The sequence below is a fragment of the Corvus kubaryi genome, unplaced genomic scaffold (genome assembly GCF_017639235.1).
Source record: "Corvus kubaryi isolate FWS band 111438036 unplaced genomic scaffold, C.kubaryi_AGA036_p1.0 37396, whole genome shotgun sequence".
Taxonomy (NCBI): Eukaryota; Metazoa; Chordata; class Aves; order Passeriformes; family Corvidae; genus Corvus; species Corvus kubaryi.
In genome coordinates this window covers 21,610,447-21,628,565 of record NW_024581135.1, presented here as the reverse complement: position 1 = coordinate 21,628,565, position 18,119 = coordinate 21,610,447, and the positions used below count along the sequence as shown (strand labels likewise).

The 18,119-nt window shown below is 42.2% G+C and overlaps 1 protein-coding gene across 1 annotated transcript in view; it reads left to right on the top strand.

Moving 5' to 3' along the window:
- CHN1 (chimerin 1) overlaps positions 1-17,781 on the top strand; it is a 64,335-nt gene extending 46,554 nt beyond the window's left edge. Inside the window, exons 6-11 of the mRNA XM_042040458.1 lie at positions 963-1,047; positions 12,416-12,589; positions 13,294-13,371; positions 14,512-14,649; positions 15,649-15,754; positions 16,854-17,781. Of these exons, the coding sequence (XP_041896392.1) occupies positions 963-1,047; positions 12,416-12,589; positions 13,294-13,371; positions 14,512-14,649; positions 15,649-15,754; positions 16,854-17,025 (753 nt within the window). The 3' untranslated portion in view covers positions 17,026-17,781. The remainder of the gene's footprint in view (positions 1-962; positions 1,048-12,415; positions 12,590-13,293; positions 13,372-14,511; positions 14,650-15,648; positions 15,755-16,853) is intronic.
- Positions 17,782-18,119: the final 338 nt, after the last annotated feature.

The window sequence follows — 18,119 nt, the reverse complement described above, 5'->3', positions numbered from 1 at the left end:
GGACAGAGTGACTTCAGCCTAAAGCATTTTTACTATATTTCACTGCAAATTTCATTTCTTTGTGATCATCAGCTACTGATTCTATTTTCAGCCTGTCTATTCTAAATAGCAGCTCAAAGCCTTTTACGCTGGCTAAGGAAGTAGTGATTTTTTCTGTAAAGAATCCTGTGGTTTCCTACAGCAGGAGCTTTATCAGAATAAAATCAGAAGCAGTTAATGGTGGCTGCAGGATTTGTAACAAGCATGTGAGCCAGGAATGAAAGCGGCATTGGGGTTTTTCTCTTCTTTAGCTTTGAATTTTTTCCTGGTTCAGTGGATTCTTTTTTTATTTTGGATTTTGGATTTTCAATATGTAGCATTAGTCTGAAGAAAATTAATTTCCTTTTGGAGTTATTCTAAACTGGAAAGTCTCTAGGCAGATTTACAGTATTTCTGTGTGGCACTGGTATTTTTGCCTGGCAGGACTCATTCCATGCGAGGTGAAATCTTGCAGTCCCCCACCCATTTCACACAGTGCCTTATGAAGGCAAGGCCATAGCACAAGGCATTTGAAATTGAAAAGCCAACTCTTGCACAGTTGCTGCAAAAGCCTTGCCTTGTGGCCAGAATCCTGCCCAGACAGAGGGATGCCAAGAATTGGGAGAAGGGCTGTGCCTGCTTCTCTGCCTGACCTGGTCTTGGAGCAGACCCCCACAGACCCAGTTCTTCTGCTCTGGATGGCTCAGGATGGAGGACTCCAGTTTTCCACAGGTCTGCAAGAGTCTTGGTTATTAAATCTGACTTAGTTCCTTTCTTCCTTTCCTGCCATGGTATAGGGAAGCTTCCAGAAACTGCACGTGGTACCTTCAAAGAAGAGGAATTCTGCACTGTTTAAATGCATTGATACTGATGTCTGTGATACTGATGCCTGTGAAATGGTTGGGTAACTTTCTGTAATTTTCCTTTCTGCTACTGTCTTCCAGGTGCACACGTTCAGGGGCCCTCACTGGTGTGAATACTGTGCCAACTTCATGTGGGGCCTCATTGCTCAGGGAGTAAAATGTGCAGGTAACAGTCATTCAGTGTTCTTTTCCTAAGTCAGTCCTCATGTTGTAACTCATGTGCAGCCTGCTCCGCCGCGGGGCCAGTCTGCTCCTTGTTCAATGGAAGGAGGAAGCATAGCCACTCTGCTGCTGATGGTTTCAGGTACCTGTTTCAGTAACTCACTGAAACAGTAACTGCAGAGCCCCCCTCGGGTGCTCGCAGAGAAGAGACAATAATCATCATTAAGAGATTGTTTTTTCCCACCCTCTTGGAAGGGAGGAGAAAATAGATGCATAGTTAGCTTCATTTCTTTTATACCATTCCATGTATTGGTAGGTGTGAGAAAGTCATTGAGGATCTTGATGTGCAAGGTGGGCATCAGCAAATTTCGTGTTGTTTCTGTGAAACAGACATTCAGGTTAATTTTATATATAAACCAGCAGACTCCCAGAGTGCCATAGACCTTAAGTCATGTCTCATACTTGCAAACTGAAAGGAAAGTAAGAAAAGGGATGATGAATAAGGGGTGCCTACTGAAATGTTACATAAACATTCAGGTGCTGGTAGAAATGTATTACACACATTGGTGTCACTGCAGGCGTTTCTGGGATAAAGCCTCTCCAAAGGAAAACAGTTTGACAGTTTTATTGATAAGGTTCTTCTGAAAGGAAAGGACAGTCGGCCTTCTTTCAAAGGCAAAGAAAAGGATCAAAGTGATCAAAATAGTTTGCTGTATTTAAAAAGGGGTTTATGACATTCTAGCAAACCGCATTTATAAAAATGGTGCAAAGAGATGTTGATGTATGGAGACCTGCTTACGTTGCCCTGGAAACTGAATTTTCAAGCTAATTTAAGAAAATCTGCTCTGTCTAAAGCTTTCTGAAGTCTTGTCTCAAGCCAATAAGAAGGCTTTTTATCACAGAACTGCAAAATAATGTAAAGTCATTTCTAGCCACATAGGATTGAAATTTTTTTAAATTCTTCACCCATAATTATTTGAATGCAGTATTTTGTTGTTACCATTAGAGTCTGCACTGTCCAGGATGCATTAGAGAGTGCAGCTCTGTTTTAAGACATGATTGTGTAGAAGTGGCATTTCCTTTCTCAGTATTTTGCCTCTGCTAAGAATATAGGATTGCAGCCATGTCCTCCACTTGTGAATTAAGATTGTTAGTACTTTTTATTGCTGTTGACTTTACACAGGGTGTACAGTGCTAGGAGAGGAAGAGAAAGCTTGATTTTCGTTTTCTGATTAGTAAGTTTTTGATGACACTTGAATTAGTAAGTGTACCATCTTTATTCCTTTCTTTAGATTCCTCAGTTTGGGCATTTAGGAGAGATATCACGTATTTTTCAGGTCAATGTTAGGTAATTTTGATCCAGAAAAACAATAAAAGTAAATGGTATGAAGGCTTGCAATGCTGCATGGCACTGTGGAATTAATATTATTGCTTTTACAAATAAACCCAAAGTGCTTATTATTTTGTACTGCCTTTTTTTTTTTTTTTTAACTGAAGTAGATCTGATTTTATGGATTTATGCAGATTTTTCTAAATTGTGGGTTTCCAAAAGCTTCGAAAATCTGTTTTCTTTCCTCCTTATGAGGATGGTGGTAAGTACTGCATGTATCCTTTCTCCTCCTTGCAGTGTAAGGAACATATGTGTATTAGATGACTTCATAGGTTCAGGAACTATAATTAGGGCTTTCTGTCTTGTGTGAGGTTTCACGTCAGTGTTGGTAGCTTCCAGTAATTTCTATGATCTTATTTGTGTTTTAAAATCCCATGTTGTACGACTGTGCTTGTTGAAGTGTCGGCAAGGATTTGGGCTGGGGTGAGGCTGGCTGAGCTGCTGATGTGCAGCACCATCAGCTGAGGTGTGAGGAGGAGCTGTGTGGGGTCGGGGCTGCCCAGGGTGCTTCCCCAGGCCGGCAGCTCGGGTGGCTGCAGAGTGCCCTGTCCCGCCTGGCTCCCCTGCGGATGAGGAGCGGGAGGGTCGGGCTTTCCCAGGGGCATGGGATGCAGCCCACCCGCCTGGCTCGTCCTCCCCTCGCTGCAGGGCTGGCTTTGAGCCACTGGCCATCCTCAGCAATAGCTTCCCTGGGCTTCCTGGAGGGTTTTATTCTCATAATTTTCATAGAAATCAGCAGCTGGGCAAAGGAGAAGGATTCTGGGCAGAGCCCCACGGAGGTGGAGACGGCAGGACAGGTTCAGCAGTTCCCCACTCTGCCTTGTCTGTGCCTCACCTGCAGCAGTGTCAGCCTGTTCCCACAGCTGAGGCTGTGCAAGCCAGCAAAGCCAGAAGCTGCAGAGATCTGGGCATTTCAGAGAAGCATTGGAGGTGCACAGATGCAGAACCAGGGCCTGCATAGCCACTGTTAATGTGCTAGTGTAGGGGAGCTCAGGCTTGACTGCTGTAAGTTTGGCTGAGTTTATGTGGTCTTACAGTGCTTTTTTTTTTAAAAAAAGTAATAATTTTGCTTCTGAACTGAGTCATTTTAATATGGAGACAATGAGGCATAATAAACCAGGAGCCACATGAGGCCATTGCTTTTCAGAGTGGGTTTGTACTCAAAAAAAATTACAGCTTTTAGCAGGATGCAGCCCACTTGCATTCAAGTGGGGTTCAATGCCACTCCAGGAAAATCCAGGAAATCTGTTTGGTGGTCTGTACAATTATTTTATTGAAAATACCTATGAGCAAAACTGCATGGATCATACGTCATTTTACACTTTTTAAAGCATTTGCTTTTTATAGCAGACAGTTACACATCTCAAGAGGACTCTTATTTGCTGTACAGAAGTGATAAGTTTAACAAATAGAAATGGATTACTGCATGGGCTACTCTCAACCATTTAAAATCTTACTCTCTGCAGAAGCACAAAAACATGCAAGAAGAGGAGAGTGCGACAGTCCAAGACCAGACAGGAAAGATAAATGTCACCCATTTCAGAAAGGAGGAAGAGCCAGTAGAAAAAACAGCTTATTTCTAATGGCTGATGGTTTATGCTACACAAACTAAGCCAATCCTTTAAAAAATAATAAACCAGAACTAAACATTCGTAACAGTACACATGCCATAGCAACCAGCAAGGATGCCTTAGCAACTTCGACTTGATTTGTGCTTTGTTTCAGTCCAGCATGGCTGAATGTGTCCCTCTCTGCCAAAAGACAGACTTGAGTGTATTCAGGATCTTGTCAGGTGTAGTCCTGTATTATTAATCCCTGGAAGGTGGATTCTCCCTAACTTATCCTTGTTTGGGTTTTATGGTAGACAAGGAGGACCATGTCTTTTCCTTCCTTAAAGATGAGAGGTAAACATAGGCACCACATTGGACACCTGATGGATGGTTGTTGGTTGAAATAAGATGTTGGGTGTTAGCTGGACTGCAGAGGTTTGGGGATTGTTACAAACGACCAAACATGAGACGAACTTCAATGTCTTCCAAAATTAGAACTTGGGGTGGTGTCTGGGATTTGGATCCTGTAGGAAATTAATTGGTGGGCATAGTACGTAGCCTGACTTCTGCTTAAGGTATCTAGCAAAGCAGAAATAGTTTCTTTTTCCTTAAATGTCATTCCTTCAAATTTCATCATTATTTCATCAGCTTCTTTAAAGACAGATTTGCTTCCTTAGAGTGAATCCTTGTAATTAATATCTGCCCTACTGCCTCAGAGGGTCATATTTCCAACTTTTGCATCCAAGCCACAGGCCCTTAAAACTTTTTTGAGATGAAGACACATCTGTATGCAAGGAATCTGCCTTTTCTGATGGCATGCCCCATCTCTAGCATGCTTTCCTTCAGGCTTCTGCCATAAGTAGAAATGACTGAAGAAGTATTTGAAATTATAATGCCACCACTTTGTGTAAACACTGAAGCTCAGAAGTTGTTAATGGAGACGTGAGTTTACCCAGATCAAAATTCAATGCATGAACTTAGAAAAATTTATTCTTAGTTACATTCCTCCTGTATAAAGCTCTCCCATGCTCACAGGGCTCATCCCACTGCCCAGAATGTGTTCAGAAGAGAAACTGTAACAATATTAAAAGAAAATTTGCAGATATGCACCAGGGAGTTCTTTTTTGAATGATACAAACACGTAACTAGCAGTAGCATTAAGAGAATAGTGTGTTTTCAGAGACTAGAGCATTAATGATGCTGTTTGTGTGCTGTCCAAGTGGACTGGTGGACAGGCAGATTAGTAGACTTGTCAAGCTGCCACATGTATCCAGCCCATCAGAGCTCTCCAAGTCCTTCCTCTGTACCCTTTTGCTTGTGTGTCTTAATGAATAAGCAGTTGAATCAGAAGATTTTTTTTTGGAACAGGCTGGTTACAAAGCATTAATTAGCTTATCTTGAAGATAATTTTTTATATATCTATTTCACTGGATGCTTTTGATGGTATTCTGGGCTGCTCCTAGGAACACCAGGCAGCATGACCCTCTGAGGCTGTACGTGAAGCAGCATTTCTGCTCCTGTCACAGTTTTGCTCCAGACTATCTCAGCCTGCTACCCACGTAGTGCTTCCTATCTTCTGCATTCCTTGGAGCAGGTAACTTCTCTGAAGAACTGATAGAAATTAAGTTGCAGTTGAACTATCAGTGTGCAGAGAGCCAGCTGCCACTGGCAGAGTCCAAGCAGTATCGCTGCCAGCCCTGACCACAGTAAGCCCTGGGAGTTCATTTTCAAAAAAGCTGAAGTACAGTCTCAAAGCAGGATTGTTTTGTGAATTGCTGCTTAAGTATTTAATTTCCCCATGTCATCTGTTTCCTTCTCCAGCAATTGAAAGATGTACAGCTGCCCCATTTCCTTTGCTATTTGTTTTGCCTTGCTATGAAATCCTTTGTGTTGGACAGCCCTGTGTTGCTCCATTGGTGTGTAAGGATGAAGGCGAGCACAAAGGAGCCTGTCCATCCTCAGGCATTAATTGTGCAGGCAGAGTGCTCACACTTTCCATGCCTGGAAAAACAGCTGATGCTCTTGTGACTAAAGTCAGCAAAGGAAAAGGCAAGGTGTTCTCATCACATTGCCCACTCTCAAGGTATTTTGCATGTCTCAGTCATGGAAAGCTTCCCTTCTGCCCACGCCTGTGCCTTAAAAACACATCCAGGCTCCTTCTGAGATGAGCACCCAGATTCTGGTGGTTGCGCAATGTAGGGCACAGACGGTCAGCCCAGTATAGGTCCAAAGAGCAAAGCCAAGCTGCAGAGGTCAGGGCTGTGGGAAGGGGACTGGACAACAGCCCCTGCCCAGTGCAGCAGGTGCTGTGCTGTTGGAGATGTGTGCTGCCTGACAAGCTGTTCCACCAGCTTGGGATCTGGTGGTGTTCCCGTGAGGAATGAGCTCCAGAATTTTGAAATGCTAATCAGTCAGCAGAGCCTTGCTTCAGAGCCGTTCCCATGGGGAAGCTATTCTGGAGCTATATATTCTTGAAACTCTAAGTCCTAAAAGCAGCTTTATCTCCAAGCCCACACAGACCTGGAAGCCTTGAGCAAGCCAATGGCCCAGCCAGGGAGCTGTGGAGGAGGTAGGCAGGTATCATGGCAGAAAGCCAGGGAAGTTCTTGAACAGACTTGGTCTAATCTTTCAAAACTTCCATAAAATTGAACCATTCTCACTAAACGTTTTGGAGGCACAAATGTAAGTATTCTTTTGATTTGAGATGAGGGAATATTGGCTGGTTTGATGGGCTGTTTTTTTCATCAGCCCTAATTTTTCTGTAGCATTAGGTAATTTTGTTGCCAAGTAACTAGCTACCCTCTAGAAATTCCTTTCTTAAAGTAATGTATCCTGTAGTGCATGATACAGTGGTGCAGATGAAAGCAGGTTTCAGGGAGCATAGTCACATATTTGGAAGCAATTTTTGCCATGGCGCTGCTTAGTGAAGTGGCTTAAGACTCTGGTGGGACCAAGGTTGCTTCCAGATGTGCATTGCACATGAACACATAGCACATATTTGAGACGCTCTGGTGGCTCCAGTGTGACCACCCAAGTTGCAAGCTGAGGAGGAGGAAGAGGGCAGACATTCACAGCACCCCGCTGGATTGTGCTCGGAAACACAGCGTGCAGCACGTGGGGCCCCTGGGGCTGCTCCCTTCACTTGCCTGTTGGAACACGCTGCATCCCACGAAACAGAAAACATTGCTCCCTCTGCTACAGAAAGAGCATTTAAATTTTTAAAGAAAAGCTACGAGCTCATGAGTGATGTATGAGAGCAAGTTCCTTTCTAACCTATTCACCCTTGCAGAAGGAACTATGCCAGTACTTGGTGCTTGTGTAGAGGCCATTGTCTTCCTGTGTCAGCTCAGGTGTGAGGGTGTTGCCCTGTCTGGCCGGTGCTGCAATGGACCAGCCCAAGGCAACGCTCGGTGCCAGCACTCCAGCTCCACGCTTCCCATTGTCCTGCACTTACCACAAACCTCCCAAGAGTCCTTCAAGACTTCAGATAATGTAAATGTACCCTTTAGCTCTTAAAGCTGCTCTTCAGAGTGATAGAATGCATCAATTTTGGGGGGCATAATTTGGACATGTAATTAGTGATGTATGTAGTGCATGGTATCGTTCCGATGGAGCATGATCAGCAGCCATGTTAGCCAGTAAATCGTAAACCAAAGGAAATCTAAAACTGACTGAAGTCAAACCAACAGTATAACAAAAAGTGACAACTAAGTATATTTTAGTCTCTGCAAATATTTATGTGTGCTCATGGGGCAGTAGTAACATACATATATCTTTTGGCTCTGCTCATGCATTTAATATGAACATGTTATTTGTTCTTTTAGCCCAGTGGACTAACATCAGTATTAGCTGTTTCTATAACATTGCCAAACCTTCTTCTAGGCATCATAGGAAATTATTGTCAGACGGGTTTTAAATCGAATACTTCTCATAGAAGTAATGTCACAGCCCATCTGAACTCCTAGATCAATATGCTGTTAAAGCCAGGGCAGCTTATCACAGACTTTCAAACCTGTCATCTAAAATTACTTTCTGCCCACCCTCCTTAAATTTCCAAACTTCCTATAAACTCTTGAATTTATGGCTGCATTGTTTTTGGTCCATGTGGTATATTTGAAAGGTGGCCACGGTTTGATAGCGCTGTAAAAGGAATAGTAAGAGTGACTTACAGTTCTGCTTCAGAGAAATCATCTCTATAAGGTGAAACTGATTAACTGCAGTCAGCAGAAGTTTTACTATTGACCTGCAAGAGCTCATGACTGGATTTTTTACATCTGTCCTATATTATTATAGGATTTTTCAGCAGATACAAAGCTTTAGGGGGATTTCTCTGAAGCTCCTCACCAGCCAGCAGGTAAGTGCTGATGAATTTCTGTAAGAAATAGATAAAGCTCCTGGTTACTTTAGATCCAGAGTAAAGCTGCTATTCTGGATTTATTTTGACATAATGAAAAGTAAATAGACCCTCAGTTTGAAATGAAAGTAAACCTCTTGGTCTTAATGAATTCAGCCAAATTATGAAGCTCATGTGCAAACAAGGCAAGCAGTCCTGAGACTTCACCCTGCGACAGCATGCAGGGAGATTCAGGACTTGGCTTTCCTCTTCTTTCCTACTTGATTCTAAAATAATGGCTTTTGAAGCTTTCAAAGCATCTGCAATGAGAACAAAGGGCTTTTTTTTAAATTTATTTTATAGTATTCAGTTAGCAGTATAATTCCTCTCCTTTAGTACTCACAGGTAAGTGGAGTATAGTTAAGTACAAAACCGGCACATTCCCAGTGCTCTGTGGAGAGGAGGACTGACCTCCTGCCATGGTGCTTCTTACCTTGCTGGAGTTAGTGAGACATCATCCTTCGTTACCAACTGAACCAGAGATGAGTGACTGAGACATGGATGGTCTGCCTTTTATGAAGGGTTAGAGGGTCAGCTGGGGTTAGAAGCCTGCTTGGTTCAGGAAGCACAGCAATGATGAGTTTCAGGTTCTTGATTGGAAAAAAGTACCATTTTCTGATGCAAATTCACTGAAATCACCTTGATATACTTACTGATATGAAATTGCTAAAGTGAGGTGATTTTCTGTGCTAACACAAGAGGCAAGAAGCCTTAGTTATTAGAAGGACACCACACAGCCCAGTAGTACTGAACATAAGGCTCACACATTTTCTAAACATGAAATACCTGAAGTATTTCAAGGTTTTAAGTGTTTCTCAGGAGTGTTGATAAGCCCTTAAGCAGTGGGTTGGTACATAAAATCTAATCAAATGCAAAGGAAGAACAAAAGAGAGAGGAGAAAATTTGACTTCTGCATTTGTAATTATTATTCTGGGATTAATGAGGTCAGATTCAAAGCCCATCCAACTCTATGGGATTAGCAATAACACAATTACTGTCAGAAGCAAGGTTTTCACAATGAAAACATCTCTGTAAGTTGAGATTTTAATGAATTGAAACTTTTTTGTGTATAAATACAATTAAGATGACCTCAGTCAAGGCAATAATTGGTTTAAGTCAAGTGTAAGATACTTGGGAGTATGGGGTTTTTTCCTATTTTTTGTGTATTTTATTCTTAATGACCCTTGGGTTTCCAGAAACATAACTCTGAGCTATGTTGCTGTCTGTGTGAAGCAGCTAATTTGCACTCACAGAATCCTTCATGAGTTCTCCTGAGTAAGGTGCTGCCATTCCAGTCTTGTAGACATCATTTTTGATAGATATTTCTTGCTTGTTGGAAGAGGTGCTTCTTGAGGCAGTTTTAGGAATTGTATGTACAATAATCTTACTAGCTTTTGTAAATACTATTATTGCAATGTTACGGTTTATTCCTAAATAAAGGAAGTCAAGACTTAAGATTTCCTCTGTGGTCTCAATTTGCTTCCCTTGTGTGTGTGTGTTAAGATGTTGCCTCTAGTTATTTGACTATTTATTATTTTTACTCCACAATTTTGTCTTTATTTTGATAGCAGTCTGCTTTAATAGCACCCATTCAGTATTTTGTCTTCTTATTTTTAAAAGTGCTGGTCTTACTAACAACACACTATTCAAACCTTACACCAAAGAAGAGTAATTTTACCTCTGCATTTCCACAAACATTTATTGATTGGTTTCTACAAGGCCCGGAGGAGGCAAGAACAGCTTCTCCTTGCCATGTTACAGCTGAAGCAGTGACTCTCTAAAGGGCTCAGGTCACATGTTTCAGTGAATGTGGGTTCCCTATTTAAAGCACAGAGAGACCTGCTTTTTCAAAGTTCAGGCAAAGTATGGCACAGGACACAGATATTCAGAGCATAGGAGGAGCTCCCCTTGCCTGTGCTGGCTGGCGAGCTCAGAGTTTCTTTGTTCTGTGCCCAAAAACTACAGGTAGGGAGATGCTGGGCATGTGGTCACTTTGGGGTCACTTTGGGGTCACTTTGTGGTCTTGGAGCGCTTGACTAAAAGTGGGATTGAAATAAGTGCTCGGGTGAAAGCAAGGCTGTCACTGCTCCCTCTCTGTCAGGAACAAGATGCCTTTGCAAACACTGAAGAACCTGGGTGACCAAACCCCACTTCCCCACAGGGGAGGGGCAGCAGTGGGGTCTGTGCCTGCCCGGGGTCCTGCACAGCCAGCTGTGACCAGGCAGCTGCTGGGGAGAGCCCAGGAGGGCTGGGGGCAAAGCAGCCCCCAGGACCCTCGGGGGCAGCGTGTCTTTGCACCATTTTGGGTTGTGTGGCTTTGCCCACAGTGGGGTTCACAGCACAGAATCACATCCAGGAGAGAAACTCAGCATCTGCAGCTCCCTGCCTGTGCATTCCCCACCTCTTGTGAGGAAGGGAGGTCACTCCTGCGCAGAAATACCTCTAGAGAATTCCAATCAGCCATTTCATCTGGATCAGGATCTGTGCAAGTTTTGATTGATTGAAGGTGACATGCCAAACTTTAATTGCTACCAGAGGATCCTAAGTGACAATTCTGGTTGCTTTATAGGCCTTTTAAGTAAACAAAGTGCTTTTAGCAGCAGGCTGCAGCTGACTTAGTGAAAATGAAACTTAGCCGTGAATTCTGGTGTTTACTGTTTTGGAATTATCTAAGTCAAATAACTTGGAGCTTTAATGAAAGTACAAGTATTGGCAAAATCAGCAGGAACAAAATACAAAGGGATTCTCAGTAGATAAGATTCCCAGTCCTGCAGTGAGAGAAGAAAGTACAGGTTTTCATCAAGTCATTGATCCTTCAAGCTCCTACATCCTTTAATCCTGTGACAGTCTAGGGCTCTCTGGAAGGCAGTGCAGGAAGGTGCAGAAATGCTTGCAGAACAGGAGTCCCTGGGTGTACCAAGTGCACATCAGAGCGTGCAGCTGCCCTCACTGTGATGTGGTGCTGTCCTTGCTGGGTCCAGCTGTTTCCTGACAAGCACCTGGGAGTCTGCATGGCAGAACAGGAGAGATGGCACCGAAAGCAGAGTCATGGGCTCAGCGCCAGAGCTCTGCTGCCTTACGGTGCTGATCACAGTGTCAGCTTAGCTTGAAGGGTGCTGTATTGCTCTTCCCATCTCTGTATAAATGGTGGTTTCACAGATTTTTCCTTCCCAAACCCTGAATGTTATGTTCTTAGTGGTTTTAAGGCAGAACTGATTTCAATTAAGTTTCACTTAAACTAAATCTTGTTCTCTGTTTTTACAATAAAGCTGTGGAATTGTTTGGTTTTGTTTAAAAAAATATAATCTTTTCCTAAGTAATTTTAGAGTAAAAAGAATCCTTTTGATGCCCTACAACACTATTACAGAAACACTCTGTGAAATAGCATCAAAATGCCTGTCACTTTGACTTAGCAAAGTCTTTTGCCAGCTGCTTGGTAGCAAGAAATCACCAGCCAGCTTGGTGACCATGTCTGTTTCTGAGCTCCCCTCCAGGCAGGGCAGGGCTGCCACACCTGCCCAGAGCTTGGAGGTCCCCATGGTGGCTCAGTTTGGCACTGCCTTGCCAGCTCACTGCAGAGGGCTCGTAGGCTGCTTGTAACCCAGTCCCTACCTTTATCTCCCCTAGGGAAATACCTAAAGTGCCATATCCAGGACTACACTGAAGATGGTGGTGTTAGGAAATCCCCAATAACTTGGGAGGAAAGTCTACATTGTGACAGCAGTGTATGTAGTAGTGTGAACATAATTGGAACTCTGGGAAAATAATTGACTCTTAGCTCCTGATTCAAAAAACATATGGAAAGCTTGTCACTCCATGTTAGACCTTCTAGAAACAGCAGAAATGTTTTGGGTAGGAAATCCTTCTGACTTCAGGGCTGTCCCTACCTCAGGTATTTGATGGTTAAGGGCCCTCAAGAGAAGGAGCAGTTGTGAGCTGAGGTCAGATCCTGCTGGAGCCATTTGTACTCCACAGCACTGACCTCAGGATACATTTTCAGCAAACACCAGCCTAACTGTGTTTTCATTTTTTCCCTCAGATTGTGGTTTAAATGTGCACAAGCAATGTTCCAAGATGGTCCCAAATGACTGCAAGCCAGACCTGAAGCATGTCAAAAAAGTGTACAGCTGTGACCTTACCACGCTCGTAAAAGCACACTTCACCAAGAGACCAATGGTAGTAGATATGTGCATTAGGGAAATTGAATCTAGAGGTAAGGCATCATTAATGGACTTTTTGTTGCTTTACTGATAATCCATTTAGATTGATCTGGGTCATCTGGGTTTCTGTTGAATGTATGGTTGCTCAGAACAGATTTGCACAAGACATTTTATGACTGCCAATTACCCTGCACAGCTAGTATTATACTTTGCATTATTTCATGGTTCATGCCATTTATAATTTTTATAGATTCTGCTAGAAATTGCTTAATGGGCAGTTACTGGTTTGTAGTTACATATTAGTGCCTATCTTTCCAATAATATATTTATTTTAAAAATTAAGTGAATGTGGCAAAACAAATGGGGTTAATACTAATGTGTTCACTTTTGCTAGTTCCCCTAGCCCACACTGAGTATCCTTTTCTAGAATTAGGGTATTTGTTTTCATTCTGAAATACTGACTGATCATCAAGTATGTTAATCTGAGTTATTTTTAAATGAGTTGTAATTGGTTTAATATGTTTTTTCAGCTCATTGCATAAATACAGTTCAGTGCTGATAGTACAAGGCATCTGCTGCAATGGTCAGGGTTAAAAACCCAGGATAAGGTTTCATTCTGGAAGAAAAACCTGATAAGGCTTTTAAAGCATGTCTGCTTTTTCTGCCTTAAATTAAAAACTTGCCAAGGGAAGAACCAGGTGGAAGGCAACTGTAAAAATAAGGACTAATTTTAATCTTGTTAAAATGTTCATTGCAGGTCTTAATTCTGAGGGACTGTACAGAGTCTCAGGATTTAGCGATCTTATCGAAGATGTCAAAATGGCATTTGACAGAGGTACAGTCTTTCCTTGCATGCTGGAACTTGGTGCTGATGTATTAAATATACACAGTTTTTCTGCAGAGCTTCTGTCTCACGCTCCACTGCACCAGTGGTCTGAAGGAGTCCGACGGCTGTGCTGGCAGGAGGGGAGACTCCCCATCAGAAAAGCATATCAGCTTCACTTTGGCCTTTATTACGAAAATCTACTTTTCTCCTTCCATCAGTATCTGTGCTCCAGTAACCATGTGTGTAGGAAAGGACAAAGCTTTCTGAACTACTGCCCTAGTTTGCAAGTCAAACTACGCTCGGAGGGGTGGGGGAGGGAGAGAGGGTAAGTGGTGAAGTGCCTTAAGAAGGCTGTGCAACTTAAATCCATCTTTCTGGATGAAAGCTCCAAAATAATAAGATGAATGCACTAGTGCAAACAAAGTTTCAATTATTACAGACTAAAAGAAGGTCACTGAGAACAAACTCTTCTCTCTGAGAAAAGACAGTGGGAAAATTAAAGGCTTTCCAGCTGCAGTCCCTCTATCCCAGTAGAAATCAAGGCCAGAATCTGTGCTGGAAACTCTCTTTCCTGTTTGTCCGGAGGACTGGACCTGTTCAGACAACATCTGCAGTGTTAGCAGGGTGGGGATGTGCTGGAGAAGCCAAGTTCTGGATCTGTGTCCACTGCAGTTCAGAGTAGGTACTATGTTGTAGTTAAATGGTGAACACATGTTTTTCCTATAAAATAGAGGGGCTGTGGACAAAGCTGGTTTTTCTGCCTTTTCCTTTTTTCCCAGACTCCCTGATTTCTCATTCAGTGCTGATGAATGTGTTGTTTTGCAATCCAGTGTGTTCAGAAATAACTGAACGTCCACACATTAATACAAGACAGATACTGCTAGGTGAGGCAGGCAGGTTTTAAAAAAACCCCAAACTGTGTTTTTTAGTAATTATTTGAAAGAAAGGATATGTATAAAATGCTTGAGGTTTTCACCCTCAAACCTTGAATGTCACAGTCCAGTAACTCTGTTTTACTTACAAAAGCCAAAATCTGTAGCTGTTTCCTTTTCAATAATGTTTGCTTAAGCAAGTTATTATTTTTCTTTTGAATGCTGCTTTACATCTGTTTACATTTCCAAGGCTTTAATGTCAGTGCCTTCTCCACAGATGGGGAAAAAGCTGATATTTCTGTGAATATGTATGAAGATATCAATATTATCACTGGTGCACTTAAACTGTACTTCAGGGATTTGCCAATTCCACTCATCACGTATGATGCCTACCCAAAGTTTATAGAGTCTGCAAGTAAGTATAACGTATTTTTCATCTGCTTTTCATTCTTAGCCTTTTCTTCTTCTTTTTGTGCAGGACTGTCCTATTCATTTTACAGCTGTCCCATCAGCTCTTACCCTGCATGCCCATTTTAGTAAGGATTGCAGGACTAGACATGCAGTGCACATTATGCCCTGACCGTGTGATGCTACGTGAGCATGGTCACATTTTCCTTTGCCTTTGTCACCAGGAATGTTTTCTACTCATCTCACATTATGGATTGCATCACTTGTGTGTCTTGCATGAGTCCTGGGTACTTGACAGTGATATTTAAAGTGTGCTGGGTTTATGTTGCCAGAAAGAAGGTGATTTATGGAAATGTTTAGAAATAAGATGTTGTTTGTTTCTGGAATTGTCCATTTTGAGTGTTTTCATAAGCTGATAACCACTCAACATCCTAAGGCCACCTTTGGGGCTGGCCTTGCACGAAGAGGGTCTACAAGAACGACAGTAAGCCCAGCTGGAACATCTCTCCCAAACATCCTGGCTGCCTGAAGCATCTCTGTGATGTGTTCACACCAGCCACACCTGGAAAGGTGTGAGGTAGCTGTGGGTAGAAAACAAGGACTGCATGCTGGCCTTACAACTCCTCTGGAGAAGGCTTTTTCCAAGTCATATGGAGACAGCCAAAGGCACTGATGGCAAAGTTCCCAGTACCTTCTGCTCTCCCAGAGTTGCACCTGTAGGTTATTTTTGTAAAACTAGTCCAGTCAGCAAGGATTGCCAGAGGAATTGTTTCAGTAGGCTGCAAGGAATCTTTCAGTGGAGTGCAGTTTGCTTTGGGGAGTCTTCTTCGTCCAAAACCAGTCATATCCTTATGCTGCTCTGAGCAGCTCTTTGGACAGACAGATCCTCCATGAGCAATCCAGCAGAGCTGTGAGACCCCACCTCCTGTGCAGGCCACCAGTTGTTGCCTTTCTGTGTGTGAGTTCTGGCTGTCCGTGTGGCGACAGTTGAACATCTGTGTTTCAGAAACCACGGATCCGGATGAACAGCTGGAAATTCTCCACGAGGCGCTGAAGCTGCTGCCACCTGCACACTGTGAAACATTACGGTATCTCATGGCACATCTGAAGAGGTGGGTGGAATAGCTGCAAAGAACTCTCAGCCACACTCATTTTTAGCAAAAGTCCATGTTAGCACCTCCAGAGAAGTCTGGTCAAGGCCCACCAAATCTCGAGAGGGACTGTGGCAGGAGCGGTAGTGTGCACAACAGCAAATACTCAGACACTGGATTATTCCTTGCAAAGCAGAACCAAGGTGGCATGATAGGGTGGCCATTTTAGTTTCTCAAGTAACATAAGTTTACTGTCAATATGTAAGAATCATTCCCTTTCCTTAGAAAAAATACTGTATTTTGAGCTCTCTTCTGCCTTTTTTCATTTTGTAGTTCTTCTACAAGGAGGACTGCATTGACTGCTGAGTGCCTCAGGCAGAGTTCAGCTACAGTTTCTGCCTGATTTGTCCCTTTATTTCAGTGACATTTCTAGTGGGTGTTTTAAAATGGACAAAGGGATGAGAGACATTGGAACAAAAAATTCCACCTTACAGCTTGTGAAGTGTGAAGTGAATTTTCCCTCACCCTGTTCAAGATTAGCTGTTGGTGCTCTACCTAGCAAGTTGCTTTTGCACATTGTATTTCTGGTATAGGTGAATGATAAGGTAGAAGGGTGACAAAATTCACTATTTTTAAACTTCTGTTTAATACTTTTACTAGAAGGAGCTGTGCTGTTCAACAGGCCATTGTCTTATCTGCTGAATTCAGGTAATCAGACACAGCTCCTTTATTTGGAATATTTACAGACTGGAGACGCAGCAGCTTGGTAACATCAGTCTGACCTGTTTTCAAATAAAAATTAAGGCAGAAAGGGAGAAGTGGAAGAAAAATCTTGAGTTCATAGTTTTTGTATATCAAAGGACTTGTTCATGCAGTGCAAGTGAGCACAGTCTGTGTGCTCTGAGGAGGACAGAGACACTGACTCACCACAAACCCACACAGCATTTGCTTTCACTTGCTCCCAAGTGTTTCACCTGACACTCCCATGTGTCACCTGCTGGAAACAGTGGCCTCTCCTTGGGAAAGGAACACGTTTCTGTCCATTTTCCCTAATTTTCAAGCGTACACGGGCATGGTTTGGCACAGAAGAAATGTGAGAATCACTGAGGTTTCTTTACAGAGTAACACTCCATGAAAAGGAAAACCTGATGAGTGCAGAGAACCTGGGCATAGTTTTTGGACCAACTCTTATGAGAGCGCCGGAGCTGGACGCGATGGCTGCACTGAACGACATCCGCTATCAGAGACTTGTGGTGGAGATGCTTATAAAAAATGAAGACATTTTATTTTGAATATTTTGGGGGTTTTGTAATAAAAAAGGAAGCAACAGTGTTCTATGGATGAAGGAATATTTTGAAGTAATTTAATGGCTCTTGTCACTGAATTCCATATTTGCTAGAGCTTTTGATGTATTCAGGATAAAAATGAAGGAACTCTTTGTCGTTTCTGTAGTGCCATTCAGCTGATGTTGAAAAAGGTTAACACATACTTTCCAGTACTAGTAATCCTGGGTGTTTATCATGTCAAAAAAAAAAAACAAAAAGTCTAAAGCTATTGCATGATTTGCTCCCTGTTCTCCCTGTTCTGGTGAGACTCATTCCATGAAGAAAACAACTGAACTGGTGCAGCATCTTTGTTCTGGATAGTTTGTGATTGTAATTCAGCATGTTTCTCCGTGTAAACTTGTTGTGAATTTGCTTTTTTGTTCTATGTAATTGGTTTCTGATACTAAAAAGAAGGCAGACTTATGTGAAATGGAGCCTCTGGCCATTTATTGACATTTCATATTATTCTCTTCCACTTTTGGGGCTGATTTCTTCTTGGGTTTCTTTCCATTTTTTCATCATATAGTAATTTGTTTTTAACAGAAACAAAATTGTACTTTAAATGTTACTTTAAGTAATTCTCCATGATGTTTATGGTGGTTGCAGTGAAATCTGCAATACTGAACAGTGTTCCTTTATTATTATTGCTATTTCAATTGTAATTTTGTATTTTTATCTGGCATGCATATATTAATTTATTAAATTTTGCTTTTAGAACTCTAACATTAAGCTCTTTATTTTTACATATGGAACTTATTTCAAAAATACTGTTTGTTTTGTTTCTTACATTGGCACTTTAACGCTGAACAACCTCTGACTTAAAGAAGTGAGTTCGTTTTACCAGTTTTGACAAGACCATTCTGATCTAAATATTTTGGGTCCTGACACTTTGCTAAGGTTCCCCCAAATTTCTGTCTACTTTGAAAATTCCTTTCTTCCTTGTCCAAGATGCCTTTCAAGAAGGCTTCAGGACTCTTAAATAAACCAAGAAAAGTGTTGTCAAGCCGTCTACTACTTCATAAAATATATCTATTGTTATAGTGGCCTGTATGTGAACTGGA